A 17,810-nucleotide genomic window follows, 5' to 3' on the forward strand; every position below is an offset into this window, starting at 1 on the left:
GTAATTAGATTAGAATGTCTATTTTTTTGGTGAGTTTTGTTAGTATGAAAGTCTTTATTATTGCAGTCACTCTAAAGATTTTAGATTTTGTTAGCAGATTGGTTTTAAGTGCTGTAGATAATTGGTTTATAGGTTAAGGAAGTGCTTAGTCTGCATTCAGTTTCTAAGTCAAGAGTTGAAGGCATTTGCTATCAGAGATTTCCCCAGCTTGTCCTGCATTTCTGTTCTGGTGGGTCAGTAAAGGGAGAGTAGTTTTCAGTCCAGATGACACAGTTTTGCTCTGTGCTGGTCAGCTTCATGGTATGATTAAATATGATTTTTTTTTTTAATTACACCCTGGAAATGGCAGAGAATGGTATATATTAGATGGCAGCCACAGAGAGCCAGCCTTGTCGATGTTCTGACGAGCCTTTGAGTTAATTTTAATACCAGATCAGTTATGGTTGGTGACCATGGCTAGAGATGTGCAGTACTGATTCCACACCTGGACTGACGATGTAGTGTTTGTTCATTTATTCACTAGGTGTTGATTGAGGGCCTGACCCTGGGCCAGAGACTCCTTTTAGGCATGGGGGGACAGCAGGGAACAAGCTGGACAGGGTCTCTCTCTTCCTAGGATCTTCAAAGAAATGGCCCAGGGTTTTCATATCCTGGGTGAGTAGTAAGGATGGCTATGACCCAAGATAGTCCAGTGCTTAGGACAGTTGGGTACAGTTAATGATTATCAGAATCTGTGCCAGAAGCTTCCCTGGAGGAAGAAGTATTTGGGTTTTTGGCCTGGGAGAGTGGTCTTCTCCATCTGACCATACTAGGAGACTCGGGGTGAGGACATCCTTCCCCTCATGTCTGGACCTCTGTCTTTCCCCCCCACCCCCAGCAAAACTGAAGCTCTTCTTTCTGCTAAGATTTTATTTATTTATTTATTTTGCACTGTGCCTCCTTACTAATCCTTCAGGTCTTGGATTAGAAGATGATGATGACTTCCTTAACCCAGACATTTGAACATCTCAGATAAAAATTGAAGCTAAACTATTTTTCAAAGACAGGCATTTCCAGTTATTTGCCATTACCCTGGGTGAGAAATAATAGGGATGTACCCACATGTTCCTCATTCAAGGAGTGAGTTTAGGATTGGTGTCTTTTTGGGAAAGATTACCTGTAGAAAACTGGAGTTCCGCCCAGTTTAAAATATCACAGAGTAGTAACATTTCTTTTTCTTTTCTTTTCTTTTCTTTTTTTTTTTTTTTTGAGTAGTAACATTTCTTTAAAAAACCAGCCAGTTCATGTTGAGGTCTGACATGGAGGACTGACTTTGGTTTTGGTAAATTAGGGGATTAAAAAGACTTTACTGCTTGCTGTTGCCACTCTTTTCATTTTTTAAAAAGCTGTTTTGCAACCAAAAAAATAGGACCTCATAGAGGACAGCCTTTATTCAAATTGAAATTAATCTATTCTAGTTGGTGTAGAATTCATTGAGTTGTTGGTTTTTCATATATCTGTTGGCTGGTGAAAATAATGTTGTCTGAGTTTGAGAGCTGCTTTTCTAGAATATGTACTGATAATTTCTTCAATTAAAAATATTACCCGGGATGCTAGCAATCAGTAAATATTTGCTGAATGAATAAATGACTGCATAGGACCCTAAATTATCAGTTACATTTTCAAATATCATTTAATATCTTGATTTAGGATAGCATTAAGTATTCTTTTGAGTAGGTCTATCCATAAATGAAGATCTATCCCCCCAACCATAGAAATTTAGAACTCTTGAGGATGATCCTGTCATTTAACCGTCTACATCTGGTAGATAAAAATGGGGTATGTGGTGGTGATAGCCTGAACGTTGGGACTTAGCCAGAACTAGAACTCAGGTTTCTGGAGTGTTCTGTTATAACACTCTGGTAGCCAGCCCCTGTGTTTTATCCTCCATTGTGATTATAACTAAGAAATTAAGATAAAACACTTCTGTATGTTCTTTCTTGACTCTAATCTTTGATCTGCAGTCTTATTTAGAAAAGCTTCATCTTAAAGATCTGATTTATTCAAAACTAAAGATAGCAAGGGGCCTGAGAGTTTTCTTTTATTATGAATGTAAAGAAGGGGGAAGAAATGTTTCCTTGTCTTCTGTGAGCCTGCAGGCCCTTGCTCTTTGAGGAAGTGGAGAGAAGAAAGTAAAGTTGAAGGTGGTGGGAGTAGTTTGCAACTCTTTTTGTTGGGTAGAATTAACAGACCTCAGCTAAAGTAGTTGAGACTATTTAAAACCAATTCTGTGCTTGCCAGAAAGGTGGGGGGTGGGTGGTATGGGGTTTTTGGAGATTAATTCTTCTTCAAGAATGACAATTAGCTTCTAAACCTGAGCCTGCAGAGCTGAATTTATTCAAAGAATTCTTTTTTTTTTTTAACCTGGCCAGTGCAGAATGTGAAAGGTGGGTTAAAAATGAGAGGACCACGTTGAACTGGCCGTGTGGAGGGTTTTATTTTCAAGTGTATATTCACAAAGTAGCTTTGTGTATGTATTTCCTTATTTATTGTGTAGACAAGGAAGCCCTACCCTAACGCCTGCAGAAGGCAGAAAAGTTGTTAAAAGCAACCCGGGCTTTGGGCAGTGGGTTGAGGAATAGAATATTCTGTGAACCACAATGATGGAGGTTTCTCTTGGCCAAGATGAGCATCATTCTAAGGTGTTCTGTAGTTTTTGTATGTGGATTTTAGGAAAGCTTTGTGTGTGTGGATGTTGTTGGCCCCAGTGCCTGTGTAAGCTTCGAGGGTGCATTTAGGCATTTCTGTTTCTCGACTGTATATAAGACACTGTGAAGTTCTGGCTTTTATATTTTTACTTAAAGTGCTGTAATTGTCATTTTTCACAGTTGGCATACTCTCTAGATTAGTGGAGCCTGTTTATAAGGCTACACGTGTGCATTGTAGTGGCATTCAGAATGCATTTGGCTGAATTTAACAGTTTCTGTCCTGAATCTTTACATTTTAGATTTAAATCATTAAAGGACCACGTGCTAAGTTTCTTAACTGGATGAAAATCTAGCGATTTGATAAGTGTACTGATTGGATAAAATGCTAATGATTTAATTAACGAGCGTGTTTAACAGGATGCACTGTGTTAGTTAACAGTGGAGCAGATGACCTAGGCGCCTCCTCTGCTAGGAGCAGACCAGCTGTGATTCGTCCACACCAGGCTTCTCTTTTCTCTGGCTGCAGCTAACTATTTCTGTTTTTCTTTCCCCCTCTAGGTTTTGGAAATCCCTTGTCTCCAGGTTGCTGGGATTGACTTCTTGCTCAATTGAATCACTCACTCAGTGGAGACAAAGAGAATTAATGCTTTGTGCTGACTCATATTTGAATCAAAGCATTGGGGAGTCTGTCTGCCTTGTTTGTGGAAAGAACCAGTGAGAGGCTCTGTCACCGAGCTTCCTAAGACTTCTGAAGATAAGAAGCTACAGGAATATATACTTTCTTTTGAACTTTTATAACAAATATTTGTTCTAGTTTTAAGTCCCAGGGCTGCTGGGGGTGTGAGTGACAAGTCTTACAAGTGGCCTTATTCCAATTCCAGAAATTCCTCCACCGGATTCTTATTTTATATACAATCCTAAAGTGCCAGGAAACATGCCCACTCAATCCCTGTTAGTGTATATGGATGGACCAGAAGTTATTGGCAATTCCCTGGGCACCCAGATGGAGCTAGATGATGCCGTGTCAATAAAAGGGACCACCGCTGTTCCTTTCAGAGCTACGCAGGAGAAAAGTATCATCCAGATAGAAGGATATATGCCCTTGGACTGTATGTTTTGCAATCAGACCTTCACACATTCAGAAGACCTTAATAAACACGTCTTAATGCAACATCGGCCTATCCTCTGTGAGCCAGCAGTTCTGCGCGTTGAAGCAGAGTATCTTAGTCCTCTTGATAAAAGCCAAGTAAGAACAGAACCTCCCAAGGACAAGAATTGCAAAGAAAATGAAGAATTCAGCTGTGAAGTATGTGGGCAGACATTCAGAGTTGCTTTCGACGTCGAGATCCACATGAAGAAGCATAAGGACTCCTTCACCTACGGGTGTAATGTGTGCGGACGAAGATTCAAGGAGCCGTGGTTTCTTAAAAATCATATGCGGACACACACTGGCAAATCTGGAGCCAAGAGCAAACTGCAGCAAGGCTCGGAGAGCCCGGTAACCATCAACGAGGTGGTGCAGGAGCACGCGGCCGAGAGCATCTCCTCTCCTTACAAAATCTGCATGGTTTGTGGCTTCCTCTTTCCAAATAAGGAAAGTCTAATCGATCACAGGAAGATGCACAGCAAAGAGACGGCTTCCGGTGCCAGCAGTACACAAACAGACTGTCAGCAGGGGGGCATGCCAGCCCCGGGGCAAGAGCTCCTGCAGTTTTTAAACTTGAGACCCACATCTCACCCCGAAACCGTCAAGAAGCCCACAAAATGGATACCTCAGCTCGATCCGTTCACCACCTACCAGGCCTGGCAGCTGGCCACCAAAGGAAAAGTGGCCGTGTGCCGGGAAGTGAAGGAGCAGCCAGGGCAAGAAGGAAGTACTGACAACGATGACTCGTGTTCAGAAAAAGAGGAGCTCGTAGAAATTTGGAACGTGAGTAAAAACCATTCCGAAGGTTCTGGCAAGTCCAAGACCAGTAAGAGCGGTTGTGCGGGCTTCTCCCAAGATAAAGAGAAGCCCAGACCCTCCAATGGTGAAGTGCCTTCTGTGGAAGCGGACCCGAAGCTGTCGGGTCACAAAGAGAAGCCGACCCACTGCTCGGAATGCGGCAAAGCCTTCCGCACCTACCACCAGCTGGTGCTGCACTCGCGAGTGCACAAGAAGGACCGGAGGGCCGACGCCGGGTCGCCCACCATGTCCGTCGATGGGAGGCAGCCTCGGACGTGTTCTCCGGACCTCCCCACCACCCTGGATGAGCATGGAGCCGTCGACCGAGAAGGTGGTTCTGAAGATGGATCTGAGGATGGACTTCCGGAAGGGCTCCATTTGGGTAAGTGTGCTCTGTTGTGTGCTGCCCCCCCTCTGTTCCCGGCCCCCCAAACACCGGCTCCTCCGCTACCACCCTGTTGTAACAGGTCCCTTCACCTCTCAGGGCCTCGACTGTCCTCAGGGTTTCTTCCGCCTCTGAAAACCCGTGGTGTTTTGTGTTTTGCCAACAGAGGACCAGGCGTCTTCCCTTACACAGGGCTTCCGACCTGGGGCAGTGTGGCCCCCTGTGGAATCTGGTAGCATCTAGAGAGATCTTTGATTGTCACAGCTGTGTTAGTACGCAGGCTGCTGGAGGCCAGGGGGTGGAGGCGAGGGTGCTGCTCAACATCCTACTGTGCACGGGGCTACCCCACACTGGTGTCCATGGCCTCAAGGTTGGGAGACCCTGGGCTTCGCTGAAGTTTCGTGGCACACCTGATCTTATCTATAAACATAGGTTCTCCTTTCGTGCAACCAAATTCCCTGTCCTCCAAGACCCAGCTCTCATACACTTATGCCAGACGATGTTCTAGTGGCCGCAGAAGGTACTGGAATAATTATCAGCACCTTTAGAGAAACTGTGCCGTGCTACCTAGGTACCCTGTCCTCCTCTGTCTGGTGGGCTAGTGATTGTTAGCAGTTCAGGAACTAAGACCATTTGTGTGTAAAGGGAATGTGCACACCCCAAAGATGGTTTAAAAGAAATGTCACTTGCTCAGTCAGATTTCTCAGGTACTGATGGCTCTTGGAGGAAACAGAAGCCGTTGCTGGAGGCTCACTGACCTCTTCTTTCTTGAAGCCCAGTGGACATTATCCAAGGCGGAGGAGCTCACCTGTGCTTCACGTCTCGCCCAGCAGCACTTGACCCGGTGCTGCTTCAGTCCATTTAATTATAATTTGTTTGAGTAAAGGACTCTGCTACTCGAAGACCGTTAAAAGAGCCCCTGCATCTTTAACAACCGAATGATGGGAACATGAGTTAGTCTTACAGGGACGTTGCCATTCACAAACGTGGTCTTTGGTTTAAGCACACGCTGCTGTCTTCTTTCCCTGTAACCTGCTGGTGTGCGGCTGGCTTGTGAGAACCTGTGAGCGAGCCCCAGGATGAATCTGACCAGGTGATGCGCTGGCCTCTTCATCCTCCAGGCCCGCGCCCGGTTCTTTTTCCAAGCACACGATGTGCACATTGAGTATTTAGAATGGTTTGAGTTTCAGGGGACACAGGGAACCTAGCACTTAGGATATTACAGTCTTCAGAGATCAGAGATCTAGAAAATAATGAAGACATTATGATGTCTTCATGACGTCATAGAAAGGCCTTGAACACAGGCCTCGTCTTCAGAGGGTCCTGGTAGTGTGCGTCCTGTTCGGGGGCATGCGGTAACGGGGGGATGACTGGTCCCGGCGCTGCCCTGGCGCCCTGAAAGAAGTGAAATGGTGGGTCTCATTCTGCCAGTAGGTGGTGTGGGCAGAAACTTCTGGTGGAAATCTCGGTCGCAGGCGGCTAGAATGCCTGGTAATAGCTGGGAGCGCCACGACTTGCCTGCAGTCTGGTTCTACCACTGTGTTGTTTTGTGGCCCCATTACATGTTGCTTCACCTTTCTTCGCCCTGATTTCCCTGTTTGCAAAGTTGGCTCATCGACCCCTGATTTCTACCTTGCAAGGTGAATTTCAACAGCCTACTGGTAAAAAGTTTGCAGTCCTTGAAGAACTAGCACTGTAAAAATCAGAGGTGATGCTAAAGGAGGAGGAGCCAGGTGTATGTGGTCATTTTGTGTCCTTTCTGTTAAAATAGACGGATTTCCTAACTTTTTTGGATGTGATGTAACCTACCATAAATCCTGACACATACTTGGGAGTAGGAAATTGCAGTAAGGTTCAAACTCAGCTAGTTGGGTGTGATTGTAAGACAAAGCTGGGCCTTCTGTGTTTAGAGAATTGGTTTTCCCAAATTTATTTTATGGTGTGGAGGTCTAGATTTATCTTGCTGTTACTTTCTATCAACCGGGCTTTCTATTAGATTTACTTTTAAGAAGACAAAAGGCAAACTAGGTATATTTTATTTTGTATTTATGTTTGTTCAACTTTATGGTAAGTTTAATAGTGGTTGTTGCATGTGATTATCTTTTAAGTCTTCGTAATCACTGGTTGTCTCTGCTGTTTCAGTATGTTTGGAGGTATCTAGAGGTTTTCCTCAGGGGAGTTGAGGGTGAGGGGATCATACAGTCCTCTGTCTGTTGTACAGGAGGCTGCCCATGGGTGGTTTATAGGCTGTTTTTTTAGAATCTGTAAACCAGGTATATGTAATCTTGAAATGCAGAATGAGCAAGGAGCAGGGAAAAGAGGCTTTTTTTTTTAGTGGAGTTAACAGTTTTCAAGACAAAAAAAGCCAGTTTAGTTAGGGTCAGTTTCTGAGAGATGATCTCACTTCTCTTGCCCTCATGGTAGTGCACATAATTCAATCCTGAGTAAGAGGAGGTTTCTCTAGAGCTTTAATGCTTTTTTATGGGAGCGAGTAGCTTACCTGCAACGAACGTAACTGTCTTTTGGAGGGCTGGTATTGAGGTATAATCATCTTTTAATGAGTGTTCCCAGTAGACCTTGACGCTGTTGCAGCAGAGATACAGCGTCCTGGCCATTGCAGAGATCGAAGTATAATAAAGTGTAGCCCATTGTCACTTGGGGACAGATCTTGATTGATCGCAGATACATTTTTGCCCACGTGAATGCTCACGAATGATGAAATTTGTTTTCTGAAATGTGCTAAATTTCCACAAACTTTTTTTTTTTGACCCAACGCCAAACCTTTTTTTTTTTCTTTTAAAGATTAAGTTGTGCTTGCTACCCTCTAGTGGTAGCTGGCCTGATCTCAAGATGCACTTCTTTTCCCTGGTGGTTGGGAAAACTGGCAATTTCTATTGGCTCTGTTTTCTAAATCACTTACTCAGAAGAGGCTGGTTATTCCAGCCAGTGTCTGTAGGTCCAGCCTCACTGTGCCAGATCCTGCCTGCTGCAGACATGTCGGGAGATCAGAAAGTTGCCCAAGCATGTCAGTCTGTGAAATGATCTTCCCTGTGATGGAGGCAACAAAGGAGGAACCGAATTGGTGACACCAAATTCTTCTGTACTCAGAAAACAAAAACAAAACCCAAAAAACAGGGCGCATGTGTCATAAAAAGCTTCAGGAAACATCAAGCAACCCCCAAAACAGCATTTGGTGTGTTCCTGTCCTTTCTGATGTACCCCAACACTAATACAAAAAATTGTTTTATGCCTTCCTAAAAATCTTCCCATCCAGGGTCCCCCAAGTAAGCTTGTCTTCCTTGTGTCCTTGAGCTGTCTTCTTACGTAAATATTTTTGTTTCTACTTTAAGATAAAAATGATGATGGAGGAAAAATAAAGCATCTTACATCCTCAAGAGAATGTAGTTATTGTGGGAAGTTTTTCCGTTCAAATTATTACCTCAATATTCATCTCAGAACGCATACAGGTAAGGAACTTCCTAGATTTTCTTAATTCGTATTTAAAGAATTTTGATGTGGAGTTTTGTGCCTTGACTTTTTATCTTGTTCAAATATTCTGTTAGACCCTTGGAATAGTTTTAAAAGTGTGTAGTATGTTGAGGGCAGCTGTCCTTTTAAGTCTGTTAGTGTCCTTGTACTTGAACTCTTCTGTTTGGAAGATAGTTTCTTGTTTGGTTTCTGACTACTGTCTCATCTTATTAAAACCTCTTCAATATTTTTTTAATGCCACAGCTTGTGTGTGTGTGTGTTATTGTTGCGATCTAGAATGCAACAAGCATATATTTAGTATTTAGATGGCTGAAGTGGCTGTAATGTAGTGGTTCAGGAAGCTGGGTGGGCTTGAGCTGCATCTCATCCACTCCCTAGCTGTGTACCTTCAGGGAAGTTACTTCACCTTTCTGTGCCTCTGTGTTCCTAGCTGTAAAAGTAGGATAATGATACTCTGTTTCATAGAGCTATTATGAAGGTCAAATAAGTTTAAAATGTGCTATTTTTTTATTTTTAAAATTTATTTTATTTTTTATTTTTTTAAAAAGATTTTATTTATTCATGAGAGACACATAGAGAGAGCCAGAGACACAGGCAGAGGGAGAAGCAAGCTCCATGCAGAGAGCCTGACCCGGGACTCGATCCCGAGTCTCCAGGATCACGCCCTGGGCTGAAGGTGGTGCTAAACTGCTGAGCCATCTGGGCTGCCCTATTTTTTTTTTTTTTTTTAATTTAATTAAAGACTTGTCACATTTCTCAATAAAAAGTGAGCAACTGAAGATTACAGAGAAAGACAGGAAAAGGAAAGACCCTATATTCTGTCTTGGCAGATGATTCTGGTTTCCAAAGGTCTATTTCGATGTTGCTCAAGAACTTGTGTGACATGGTGACGTTTCTCGTTTTAGGTGAAAAACCATACAAATGTGAATTCTGCGACTATGCTGCAGCCCAGAAGACCTCTCTGCGGTATCACTTGGAGAGACATCATAAGGACAAACAGATCGATCTTGCCTCGGAAGTCAAGAACGATGGGAAAAACCAGGAGATGGAAGATGCACTACTAGCCGCCGACAGTGCGCAAACCAAAAATTTGAAAAGATTTTTTGATGGTGCCAAAGATGTTAAAGGCAGCCCACCTTCGAAGCAGTTTAAGGGGATGGCCTCTACGTTTCCGAATGTTCTGGGCAACACTGTCCTCTCGCCAGTACACAAAGATACTCAGGATTTCAACAAACATGCAACTGATGACAGTACTGATAAAATAGGCAAAACTCCTGCCCCTGCCTATTTGGACGTGTTACAGAAGCGACCGCCGGGAGACCCCCAGGCCGCGGAGCCCGCGGGTAGAACAGAGGCGGGGGTCCCTGCGCGCGCGGACGGCGGCACGGCCCTCGGTGCAGGCCATGGTGCAGGCCACGGTGCAGCCCTCGGTGCGGCCCACGGTGCGGCCCACGGTGCGGCCCTCGGTGCGGCCCTCGGCGGGGTCCTCGGCGCGGATCCGGGCGCCCGGGAGCAGCCAGTGGGGACGGCGGGGACAGCGGCCGACGGCAGGCACCTGCTCGGCGCGGACGGTCAGGAGAAGCCCCTGAACCTGTCCCTCGGGGCTCTCCACGGCTGCCCGGCCATTTCTCTGAGCAAGAGTTTAATCCCAGGGATCACCTGCCCGTTTTGTACCTTCAAGACCTTTTATCCGGAGGTTCTGATGATGCACCAGAGACTGGAGCATAAGTACAACCCCGACATCCACAAAAACTGCCGGAGCAAGTCGGCGCTGCGCAGTCGGCGCACCGGCTGCCCGCCCGCGCTGCTGGGCAAGGACGTGGCCCCGCTGGCGCACTGCCCCCGGCCCCGGGCCCGGCCCGCGCCCGCCCCTGTGCTGCCCGCCAAGGCCGCGCCCGCCGACCGTGACCGCGACCGTGACCGTGACCGCGACCGCGGGAAGCCGGGCCCCGCCGCGCCCGCCAGGCCTCCGCCGGGCCTCGACCCCAGCACTTTAGCGCCCAGCAACCTGAAGGCGCCGCGGCCCGGGGGGGCACCAGGGGCCGCCAGGCCCGCAGAGCCCGTGCACGCGGAGCGCGGCCGCAGGCCCGACCCCAGGCCCCGGGCGCCCCCCGCCAGCGCCGCCGCCAACGGCTGCGCCGAGCGCCCCTGGGCCCCGCGGGGCCGCGACCCCCCGAGCGGCCGCCCCGCCGAGCCCGGGGAGCCCCTGGCCAAGCGGCCGCGGCCCGACGCCGAGCCGCCCGCGCCCGCCTTCCGCCGCGCGCTGGAGCTGCCCAAGTACCAGGTGGTGCGCGGCCTCCCCGCGCTGCTGCCCGCCGAGTGCGTGTGCCCGCCGCCCGCCGCGCTGCCGCCCAAGGCCCGCGCCGCGCCCGCGCCGCTCTTCTGCGGGCCCGCAGCTGAAGGTGAGCCCGGGGCGGGGGCGGGGGGGGGGGGCTGTGCGGGGTCCCTGCTCCCCGAGCTGGACCTCGGCTTCTGTCCGACCTCCAAGTTCGGGGCGATCGGGTCCCCGGGCAGGTGCACCACCCGTGAGCCCCCAGGAGCGGGTGCGCCACCCGGTGAGCCCCCACGAGTGGGTGCGCCACCCTGTGAGCCCCCACGAGTGGGTGCAGGTGCGCCACCCGGTGAGCCCCCAGGAGCAGGTGCACAACCCAGTGAGCCCCCAGAAGCAGGTGCACCACCCGGTGAGCCCCCACGAGTGGGTGCGCCACCCGGTGAGCCCCCAGGAGCAGGTGCGCCACCCGGTGAGCCCCCAGGAGCAGGTGCGCCACCCGGTGAGCCCCCAGGAGCAGGTGCGCCACCCGGTGAGCCCCCACGGGCAGGTGCACCACCCAGTGAGCCCCTAGGAGCAGGTGCACCACCCAGTGAGCCCCCAGAAGCAGGTGCACCACCCAGTGAGCCCCCAGGAGCGGGTGTGCCACCCAGTGAGCCCCCAGGGGAAGGTATGCCACCCAGTGAGCCCCCACGGGCAGTTGTGCCACCCGGTGAGGCCCCAGGAACAGTTACACCACCCGGTGAGCCCCCACGGGCAGGTGCGCCACCCAGTGAGCCCCCAAGAGCAGGTGCACACCCGGTGAGCCCCCACGGGCAGGTGCGCCACCCAGTAAGCTCCCAGGGGCAGGCGCTCTCTGCCCACCAGGGACAAAGCCTAGGAGCCCCAGTACATGGCTTCTGAATGGTTTTGATAACTAGGATTTTCGGCTCTGGCTGTCTTATTTAGCATTTGTTAAACACCAAGTGCATCGTAAAAGGGACGGCTTTCCCCTAAATGGATAGATTGTTTAAGTTGTGGATTTACTTTGGAGTTCTCCCCATGGAAGTGTTTTCAAAACCCCAGCTTCCTCCTGGCCGCGGTCCCTTAGGGGTGCATGGTGCGTACCTGTGCACATAAAGAGGCAGATCAGAGTGTCCTGGGGACCTGGCCCACTTGGCAAACTTGATTAAACCACTTCCTTTGTCAGATATAAGTCCTGCTGGTTTGTGCAGCCCCAAGGAGAAATCCATTTTAAGCCTCTCAGTTTGTATTAATTTCAAATTAAGGGTTCTGTGTGGTGACAATACTCTTATCAAGGATAGCTTGATGCCATTTGATCGGGTAGGGATAGCAAATTAAAAAACAATTGCTTTCACACACTCCAGTGAATTTCATAAAAATTGTGATGAAATATTAATTTTTGCAGCCTTTTGATTAAAACTCCCTATTTTTCTCCCTACCAGCTCTTAAAACGGACAGGCGTCAAAACTTTGCCTTTAATTGAAGAGTCTGGTCTCTGTGTTAGAAGCAAAATCCGTTTTTACTTTTTAAAGATTTTATTTTTAAGTAATCTCTACACCCAACATGGGACTTGAACTCACAGCCCTGAGATTGAGAATTGCATACTCCACCAAGTATTTTTTTCTCCTCTTCCCCACAGTTTTGGTTTATGGTGTATATAAGTTTAAAATATTTTATGCTACCATTTTTGGGCCTTTTTTTTTTTCTGTGCCTAAACCCTGGATCTTAACTTTATAGTTCTTATTAGTGACAGCATAGTACTTAGATCCGTTTTAGCTTTAGTGACTTACAGTTTTGTGCTAGCACATGTCCTCAGGGCACTTAAAAACATTTTACTTGTAACTTTGCAACATGAATGCAACTGGTGTGTTCTGATCACATTACCAGTCAGGAATTGTGAAAATTGACCTCTGACAACCCATATACATCTTCCCAGTTGTTGAACTTCATTCTAAAGACCTTTCCACATTTTTTTTTCCCAACAGGAAAAAGGCCTGTGTCGTATCAACACTTGTCTAGCAGCATGCTACAAAAGAGAAACTATGAGAATTTTATTGGGAATGCACATTATCGGCCAAATGACAAAAAAACTTGATTTACTATTTCGGGTAAGAAAGGTGAATGCATATATGATGTATTGATTTTATCTGATTGAAAATAAACCATCTAGCTTATCCAGTAGGATATAAAGTAAAATTATTTTTAATTTTATTTATTTATTTTCAAGATTTAATTATTTTGGAGAGTGAGAGCGCAGTGGGGGGAGGGGCAGAGGGAAAGGGAGAAAGACTCTCGGCCGAGCCCTGACACAGGGTTCAATCTCAGGACTATGAGATCATGACCTGAGCCGAAACCAGGAGTCAGAATGCTTAATGGTGCCACCCAGGTGCACCTAATTTTAATTTTAAAGTGTTTTATTTAAATTTTTAAATTTTTGGGCAGCCCGGGTGGTTCAGCGGTTTAGTGCCGCCTTGGGTCCAGGGCCTAATCCTGGAGACCCGGGATCGAGTCCCACATCAGGCTCCCTGCACGGAGCCTGCTTCTCCCTCTGCCTGTGTCTGTGCCTTTCTCTCTCTCTCTCTCTCTCTCTCTCTCTCTCATGAATAAATAAATAAAATCTTTAAAAAAAATAAAAAATAAAAAAATTTATTTTTTAAAACATTTATTTGAGAGAGGGAGAGAGAGAGGGGGAGAGAGAGACAGCAAGAGTAGGGGCAGAGGGAGAGGGAGAAGCAGACTCCCCGCTGACCAGGGAGCCCGATGTGGGGCTCGATCCTGGGACCCTGAGATCGTGACTGAGCTGAAAGCAGACACTTAACCCACTAAGCCACCCAGGCACCCCAGGTTTGAAGTGTTTTAAAACTTTAAGTGCTCAGGGTCTGTATCAGTGATGATGATTATATTAATAATAGTAATAGAGACTGGAATTTACTAAGCATTTATTTTATGCTCAGCCTTGAAGTATTTTATAATCATGACCTCACTTAATCCTTTCCACGGCAGGGGGCATCAGGCCAGGGATTAGCAAACTGCCCTCCACCTGTTTCTGTCTATAAAGTTTTAACTGGCTGTCAGCCATGTCCATTCCTTTATGTATTGTTGATGGCTGCTTCTGTGCCACATTAGCAGAGCTCTGGGTAGTTGTGACAGGGAGCAGACGGCCTGAAAAGCTGAAAATATTTACACTCTGGCCCCTTGGAGAAAATGTTTGCTGACCCCTGGGTTAGGAGGCCCTGTGCACACTTTACAGAGGAGGGTACCAAGACTTGGAGTATTGAACTTGCCCAGTGTATACTGTTTTTGGTTCTGTCCTAGGTCTGCATGAACCAAAGCCTGTGCCCCTTCCCCCGCACCCCCCAACTCTCCTGTTTAATCTTTGTTGAAAGCCTCTGTGCATCCTTATCTGTTGGGGGAGGGGAATGGGACAGGAACAAGTAGGTGCATTTTGACTTTGTGCCTCACATGGCAAGTGTATATAACTGTAGATATCGAGAAGACTCAAGTAGTATGGTCAGAGTTGTGCAATTATTAGTTTAGTTAATTCCAGGTTTGGCCAGCGGGCTTGATGTCCAGGTGAAGAGTTATTCTAGGCCTTATTTACCAATGAATTGCATGAAGAGATGGAGGATGATGGACAGTTTGAGTTCTCTCATGGAAATCCTTGTCCTGTCACGTGACCACCGTTTATACTCCCAGTCTAGGGTGCGAGTTCTCTGTCTTGTTTCCAGTGGGACACGTAGGGATGGACCTATTAGCCTTACGCAGGCCTACGCTCCTTTTTCCCCTCAGGTAGTGAAAGTAGAATGAGAGTAAAGTGTTGGACAGGAACGGGGTTAAGTCCACTCTCCATTAAAACAAAAACGAAAATTTATGGGTTAAGGAACAGATAATTTGTAACAGATTTCTTGTGCCATATGGCACAGCAGGTCCTTAATCGTCAATGCTAACCGTCCTGTTGGTCCAGCCCTAGCCTCTTTCTGTAGGGGCTGGCCCTCTGCACCATTATGCTCCCCCTACAAGTGGTTCCCTTCCATTCCTCCCCACTGGCCCCACCTGTGTGTCCACCTTCACTGCTAGCTCGGGTGGAGAGGAGACTCGTGTTCATTGCCTAGTCTACTGCGGGGAATATCACTGGTAAAACTTGTTAGATGTTGGCTGAACAAATGTTATATAAGCTTTCAGTTTCTCATCGGTGACAGTTGCTTTTGCCGACTTAGTGTAACTTATATGAATTCTGATTTCTTGGTAAAATCCTCTTCATTAAATCACTGTTCAGTATGTAGTAGTATCTCTGAAGCGGCACAGCATTATGCAGAGTCCTGATATTTTCGTTGCAACATTACTTTTTTGTAAAGATTGTATTTTTAAGTAATCTCTACACCTGCTGTGGGGCTTGAACTCACAAGCCAGAGATCGAGTCACATGCTCCACGCACTGAGCAGGGCAGGCGCCCCTTCGTTGCAACATTTGAGCTTACGTGGAACTCACTGTGTTTCTAGATCTCCTTATTTCTGTTGATTGTACTTTTCTATTAAAGATTTTCTGGGCTGTATTCAGTTTTATCTTAATCGCTTCTTCTTCTTTTTTTTTTTTTTTTTAATCGCTTCTTGAACCTTTGTTTCCACAGGTCTTGATGGATGTGTACTGTCCACAAATTGAGTTCGTCCATCCTTTGGCAAAAGCAGATGGTGGGAGCCTGTGAAATAAGCTGTGACCGTACCACGCGTGTAACATGCCAGGAACACTACGGTTTTGTAAAGTTCTGTTAACTTTTGTACCAAATAGCAATAAAAACTATAGTTGGAACAGTTGGGTTGTACACAAATGGAGACTGGAAATCTCTATTTTGTCCCTGAATAATATTTTTTTTAGAATCGACCAAATAAGAAGAGGAGTCTTTTGCATACTTGAGCGCTGCTGGAAAGAAACCATCTGGGTTGGGGGGTGGGTGGGGAGAAAGTATATGACGCTTGCACCTCAGGTAATATGTACATATGTAAGTTCTAAACCTGCTTGTTCAAATACTGTGCATACTCTTTTCTCTAATGTAGCTCATCACTTTGAGCAGTTCCTATTTGTACTCTTTCGTTGAAAATGTATGTTTTTAAAAAAAATTCTCAATGATTTGTATTATGTTAAATCTTCCCCAGTCTATTGTCTTAACAAAATTGTTAACACAAGTATTGACCCTCTATGAATATGTGCTGCATATACTGTGGTCAGTCATTTTGAATTCGGTGCCCTTTTATTGTAATTTTCATTTTGTCAACAGAGGGAGAGTCCAGATCCACGATCCTTTTCTGAAAAAAGTGGTGTGATTTGTGGGGTTTTTAAGTGTGTGTGTTTACAGAGAAGCATGTCCTCCACAGAGCAGCCACATACGCAGTAAACATACCAAATTGTATGTGGAGTTCCTAAAAGTTATTTTTTATCACATTAATCATTTTTGTTGGAAAATTCAGGTTTTCTTGGCCTTTGCTTAAATTAGTATGTAAAAAAACATAAACGTTAAATTATACATGTGAATTACACATATTGGAAGCAATTTTAAAGGACATGAAAGTTTTCGGGTAAATTTTAGGTTTGTATCTAGGAGTCTTGGTGTCCCCGGCATTTGGGTTAACTGTGGACATACTCGAGTTAATGATAGACACGTTGATTCTGAATAAGGAACTGCCGGCTGAGCCTTCTGGTAATGGGGAAGATGTGATCTGTTTCTTGACCTCAGTTGTCTTCCCGTTTTTGGTTGTTTGGAGCAGCAACGTTTTTCTCAGTGCATGTGTAGTTTGGGTTTTTAAAGAGAGGATAGCCACCAGCTGGCTGGCTAGGTGTTTTAAACTTCTGTTCCCTTAATACGCTGTCCGCGGCTGAGTTTATTCAGCAGTACATTGGTTTAGGAACCACAAAATATTTTATTAAGAAAACCGTTTTCAAAAATAAATTTGCACTGTTAAGTTTTCTTGCCCTGTCCTTTTGCGTTAGAGCAAGAGTGAAGTCCTAAAAGAATCCTGATTTGTTTTTTTGTTTTTTTCTTGTTTTTGTTTTCATTATGCAACATGAAGCATACTTGACAGAGAAGTCTTAAACTCCCACGTTAAAGGGAGACCTGATTAGAGATCAGTCTGCTGTCATTGCAATGAAGTGCTTTGTATCAGGAAAGTGTACACTATTTACCTTTTTTCCTGTTCACAAGCTGAGCCATATGTACATAATCTAGATTTTTGTTTTCATAGTTTTGCACTTTTATAGCCTATTTTTGAAGATTAACACATTTGCAAGATGATTGACTTGATCTTTGCCTAATCCAATGAGTGTTGCAGAAAGCTTGCTGTGACTATAAATGTAAATCTTAAAAGGGGATACGAGATAATAGAGGGCTGAAATTTAAACCTGTATTTAAAAAAAATCACCAAATCTATCTGAAAACAAGTCAATTCATGTCATACTGAAATTTTGGGGGCTTTCAGATTTCTCCTTTATTAACCACATTTCTGAATTTCTGAATGCATAAAAATGTCCTTTTTTTTTTTTTTTCACAGCCCTTGTACTCCAAAATTTTTGTTTGTTTTTGTTTTTGGTCCATCAGTATTAACTATTGGGATACTACTGGTTTTGTATGTTTTTTTTTTCCTTTTGAGACAACAGTACATATAATAGAGGTACAATCCATTGGATTTTTGTTTATGTATTTATTTCATTCCAGTTTGATTTATTTTAATTGTTGATACTTGTCAAACAGTAGACATTACTTGTTTTATTTATGATATATTTCAGCTTAAAGTTATGTTATTATATGTGGATGTAAATATAGATTTGGTGTTTTGCAGTCTTGGGTTTTGGTCTTTATTGTGTCCCTGGTTTCTGGTTTTGTTTTATTTGACTTTTTATAAGTACAATTTTAAGCCTACAGGGTAGTAGAGAGGTTAGTGTAATGAATCCTTGTGCTCCCCAGCAGTATTTTGCATCACCTCAACTCTTCTCCCCTGAGTATTTTAAAGCAAATCTCAGACGTGATACAGTTTCATTTTACAG

General features: G+C 45.5%; 1 protein-coding gene across 2 annotated transcripts in view; it reads left to right on the forward strand.

The window, feature by feature from the left end:
- The window catches only part of ZNF217 (zinc finger protein 217), a 25,342-nt gene extending 7,738 nt beyond the window's left edge, over nucleotides 1-17,604 (forward strand). For both annotated transcript variants that reach the window (XM_072735552.1, XM_072735553.1), the window contains exons 2-6: nucleotides 3,246-5,014; nucleotides 8,368-8,484; nucleotides 9,412-10,908; nucleotides 12,764-12,886; nucleotides 15,406-17,604. In XM_072735552.1, coding sequence (XP_072591653.1) covers nucleotides 3,622-5,014; nucleotides 8,368-8,484; nucleotides 9,412-10,908; nucleotides 12,764-12,873 — 3,117 coding nt within the window. In that variant the 5' untranslated portion in view covers nucleotides 3,246-3,621 and the 3' untranslated portion in view covers nucleotides 12,874-12,886; nucleotides 15,406-17,604. The remainder of the gene's footprint in view (nucleotides 1-3,245; nucleotides 5,015-8,367; nucleotides 8,485-9,411; nucleotides 10,909-12,763; nucleotides 12,887-15,405) is intronic.
- The last annotated feature ends 206 nt before the right edge of the window (nucleotides 17,605-17,810 follow it).

This window comes from Vulpes vulpes, chromosome 14 (assembly GCF_048418805.1).
Source record: "Vulpes vulpes isolate BD-2025 chromosome 14, VulVul3, whole genome shotgun sequence".
NCBI lineage: Eukaryota > Metazoa > Chordata > Mammalia > Carnivora > Canidae > Vulpes > Vulpes vulpes.